General features: G+C 44.8%; 1 protein-coding gene across 1 annotated transcript in view; it reads right to left on the reverse strand.

Moving 5' to 3' along the window:
- Positions 1-2,625: 2,625 nt before the first annotated feature.
- Positions 2,626-4,858, reverse strand: part of LOC109470759 (adenylate cyclase type 9-like) — a 29,247-nt gene continuing 27,014 nt past the window's right edge. The window contains 3 exon segments of the mRNA XM_019769829.1: positions 2,626-4,172; positions 4,175-4,225; positions 4,228-4,856. Coding sequence (XP_019625388.1) covers positions 3,361-4,172; positions 4,175-4,225; positions 4,228-4,856 — 1,492 coding nt within the window. The 3' untranslated portion in view covers positions 2,626-3,360.

Genomic DNA, 4,858 nt, shown 5'->3' on the forward strand with positions numbered 1-4,858 from the left:
ACCAGTAGTGATCTTACCTTGCTTATGTTTTGGTGTTCTGCTGTTCTGCTTCTTGCCGCTATATATAGCCAATGTGGTGCTTTTTCAGCGAGAATACAATCCCAAACATGGCTGAGGTTGTACCCACAACTTATAAAGGTCTTTGTGATACAAGTAGAAACATAAGCACGCAAACATGGACATAAACAATAATGAGGGCTTCATAAACACATACAAGAATGACAAAACATCTTTCGTCAACTTGAAATTGCCTCCGATGTCACAAATTCAATTTCACCGGTAAAACGTGGAGTATTTATCAAGTAGACATCAATTTTTGATGATTTTGGCCGAGGTGTTCGAAATAGAACAGGGGGGTTTGACGTGTTCATCAGGAAAGGTCCATTCATCAGATTCTCCCAAAAGCACCACCTGCAATGGCTACATATAGCGGTGAGAAGCAGAACTCCAGTCAAAACCTCTTGTACGTCTGATAGACACCAAAACGTAACTAGACTTGGATCCAGACTTGTAAGAATGTTTAAGTTCAACTTCAAGTCCAAAAGAAACTAAAAGTCAAGAACCGAGTCCGGACTTATTACCAAACAAATAACATTTCACATACCCCTTTTCTTTCCAAACCACCTAAAACCTTCCGTAGATTGCAAAATCTTTGCTGCAAAATGAAGAAAACATTGCCATCGGGCATCGTCAAGTATCGGCCTCCATGTTTTGTGGCCAAAGTTTCGCCCAGATAACATTGGAAGGTTGCCAACATGTAATTTTGTATAAGCCATGGGTTTAGGTGAACCTAAACCTCTGGACTTGAATCCAGACTTGAACCTAAATGTGGGTTCAGGTACACAGCACTAAGCAAGGTAATTAAGAGATGTTTCTAGTTCTGGTTGTGTGAAAGAAAATTTCTATATCCTATGTTCTACCAATTGCAACCTGATAAAACTATTTTCAGGACCCCACATCTCATAGTTATAACCTGGCCCTGGTGGACATCAGGCAGTTGGACAATATACACAACTAAGTCAGATGTGTTTTGAATTTGGAAGGTACTAAACTAACTTGTCGAGGATAAATCATACTTTATCCAACACGAATAAAAAACACTCAGATATATGTACTAGTACTGCTTTGTTGTAGCTTATTTGGCTTAGTTTGTGCTTTTGGCAAAGGCTCAAAATTAGGTAAAGGCATTTTATTTCCCCTATAGTGTTCACATTTATCATACTTTCAAATTGCTATTTACAGCTAACATTAATCTACAAGCAATTGTCGCAAGACTTTTCCAACTGCTAGATCTCTAATTGAAGTTGAAAAATCAAAATTCGGCTCTAAAAACTACACTATAATCCACACACACTCATATCAGGGTTTTGAAAGCAGCTCAAAAAAGGAGCAACTACAGCATGACTTATCATATCAAGACAGAGACTTCAATTATCACTAATATAGAATCAACATGATATGAATGTAAAAGGATGCTGCGAAAGACTTGGGAGCTTCTGTTGGACCCTCCTAGCTTATTTCAAGCCTCGGTCACAACGTGCTGTCTACGTGCATAAACGTGGGCAAACGTAGGACATCCATGCGTGGTGAGTACCACCTCCGTACGGAATCCTACGGATTTGGGAACACGCAGACACGCCGTAGATCTTTAAGTGCATGTAAAACTTTTTCTGCATGCGGTCTACGGATTCACCGACCGTGCGTGCGAGTACAGGCGACACACATGCCCCGTACGTACCGTATGAAAGACGCACGTGTGAGTACGTCCTCCTTACGGTAAAGTTGCTCAGAGATCGTACGTTGCAAGCACGTACAACTCACTTGCCACTTGCGCAATGAACGATGCACGCAACCGCTCACGGCCTGACGTGGCGTGCAGACCACACTTTTACACGAAACCGTGCAAGTGACGTGTGAGTGACGTGCGTCGACGCCACTCCTTCCCCTCGTTTTCGGAAAAAACGTAGCAGACGTAGCCTCCCAAAAAATGTACGGACAATAAGCATGTACGGCGGGTTGTGACCGAGGCTTTACAGACATGGCCGCCATGTTTTACAGGGCTTTCAGAAATCATTCCTGGACTCAAGACGGGTCTTATAACAAATTATAATGACTAAAGACCAGGTGTGTGCCGAGGTCAACATCAGACATGCTATGTATTGCTACACCTTTTTATCAGTGTCCTCAATATATACACTATGTGTGTATATATATATATTTATATAAACATATGCAGAGCACACTTTGACTTTGTGTAAGCCCCCCCCCCGACTATACAAGCCCAGAATGTATACCTAAAAAAATACTCAGCTGCTAGGTATTGGCCATGTAACAATATTTGTGGCGTAACATTTAGTAAAAAAAAAATTCAAGGAACATTTCTAACTACTAAACACTACCGATGTCAGTTTAATAAAGAGTACCTTAATAAAAGTAAAGAGTGTTAAATTTATCATCTTTACAAACAGCGTTTTGCAGGTAAAGATGAAGCCTTAAGTTAAGGTGGACTTGTGGCATATTCTTGGCCAGGGCTGGTAATACTGGGTGCATGTGCACCTTAGCACACCCAAAATTGGAGCTGTGCACCCAATTTTTTTCTGTGGGTGCACCAGTGCACCCAAATATTTTCGTAGGTTTACATATATGTAAAGATATCAAATTTATACTAGTATACGGCATAATTCTTAACACCTAAGTGTCAGAAAAATAATAAAATCTTGGTTGTAGTACTTTATTTTATACACAGATTACCTTATATGGTGAACCCATAAATTTTTTTGTGCACCCAATTTTGTAGATTGGCTGCATCAGTGCACCTATTCCCAAACATGAATTTTGAGCCCTGTTGGCAGATCATCTCATGCATGATTGTCAACACAATTGTAATTGAAGGGACCAGCCTTTTTCTGTATGGCACCTTCTATATCATTTGTGTATGGACAGATAGGAACTGTTCCTACTGTATGACACCCGCGGTGAGCCAAGCAATCACCCAGCTATGGGAAACAGAATATGTATATTTTCCTACATGTATGTAAAGGCACTTCTACACAATCTAATATCGACTCACTCCACCATCAACCTGAGTCTGGTGATGTTAAGCACGTTGGCAGAACGTACTGCACCTGTGTGAAATGTATTGAGCATAATACATCAACAGAACGTCTCTTTTAAGGTTTTATTCGCCTATTTAAGGATGGGATCCCATCTATAGTTTTCAAATGTTGTGTCAGAAAAGATATCGTCTGCAACAGGCAAAATTCTAATGCAACGTGTAGCCAAACATCTGACAAAAACGTGAAAAATCAGTGTTTTGTGCAGGTGCAGTATGTTGAGCAGACGTGTTGTGATGTTGTCCCCTCAGTAGTGGACGTTGTCATGTTTCTTCACCAGCAGGTACGTCATCATGTTGCCGATCCCCTTCACAGACACGTCATGCCTGGGCTCGAACTCGAAGTACTTCTGCATGACCTTGGCGGACTGCTCGCTGACCTGGATGCGCCCGTTGATGCCCGTGCTGTCCATGCGGCTGGCCACGTTGACCGTCAGACCCCAGATGTCGTACAGCAGCTTGGTCGTTCCGATAACTCCAGCGGTCAGCAGCCCGTGGTTGTAACCTATCCTGAGGATGAAGTGGAAGCCGAGCATGTCCTCGTTGAACTTGTTGATGACCTTCTGCATGTCCAGGGCAAAGTCCATGAGGACGATCAGGTGTTTGTCGGGGTTCTCGCGGTCCTTCTGACTCTCCGGACTGAGTCCCGACGCGGCCATGAACGTGCTGCCGATTGTCTTGATCTTCTCGATGTGCCTGGCGTATTCCTCCTTCTCCAACAAGTCGTCAAAGTCACTGAAGATTTCGTTTAAGACACGGATACACTCCTTCCCACCTTCAAAGCTCTCCTCGTAGAAATCGTTGAAGTTGACGATGGTGGCGAAGATGACAGCGACGGAGGAGTGGTTCTGGGAGTATTTCTGGGTCACCTTCAGGGTGTCTGCCACGTGGGTGGGCAGGATGTTCCCCAGCAGCCAATCAGCCTGCTCCTTTTCTATCTGGCTTTTTTTCCTATCGGTGTCCGCACCTATCTTACCGTGGTACGTCAACTTGTTGCTGACTTCAAACTCGCGGTTCAAGAGGATGATGAGGATGATCAACAACCCCACATCGATGATATCTCGTATTGAAAGAACTGGAATAAATCTGCTGCGGATGTGGGGGAGGGGGTGCCGTGGTGTTGGCTAGTACGGTGGGGCCGACGTTGCTCAGTCCATCCACGCAGATGTTATTGATGTCGACGTTGACCAAGACGATCAGGATTATCCCCACGATGAGAACCAGAGCTGCTTTCATCCAGGAGCTGAGCTGGGTAAAGTTGGTGTAGTGCAGGAGAGCCACGGACATGAGATAGTACTGCAGGCCGGGCTGGAAGTGGCAGACCATGTTGCAGTAGACGGCTGCCACTGGAAGACTGATAAGGATGGCTCCGTACAGCTGCCGTAGAACCCACCGCGAGAAGAACTGCGACAGCTGCTGGGAGCAGTCCGACAGATAACCGATGTAGAAGGCCTCTCGTGTGTACGCCACCAGAGTCACCACTTTGATCATGAACGCGAGGACAAAGACCACAATCCACGGCACGCTGGCGGGATGGAACAACAGGAAGCAGCCGACGGAAATCATGGTGAAAACGACAAACGAAACCACGACGTCCAGGAACATGTTAAACCGCGGGAGGGCGCAGGTCTGAACGGCGTTCGGATTCCCCTCGTCTTCCATCTCCGTCGTGTAGTGATCGCGGAATCGCATTTCCAGCTCCGGGTCCAGGAAGTTGAGGGAGAACATGTTGATGGGAGGTTTTGA

Source organism: Branchiostoma belcheri, unplaced genomic scaffold (genome assembly GCF_001625305.1).
Source record: "Branchiostoma belcheri isolate BF01 breed outbred unplaced genomic scaffold, Haploidv18h27 scaffold230, whole genome shotgun sequence".
Taxonomy (NCBI): Eukaryota; Metazoa; Chordata; class Leptocardii; order Amphioxiformes; family Branchiostomatidae; genus Branchiostoma; species Branchiostoma belcheri.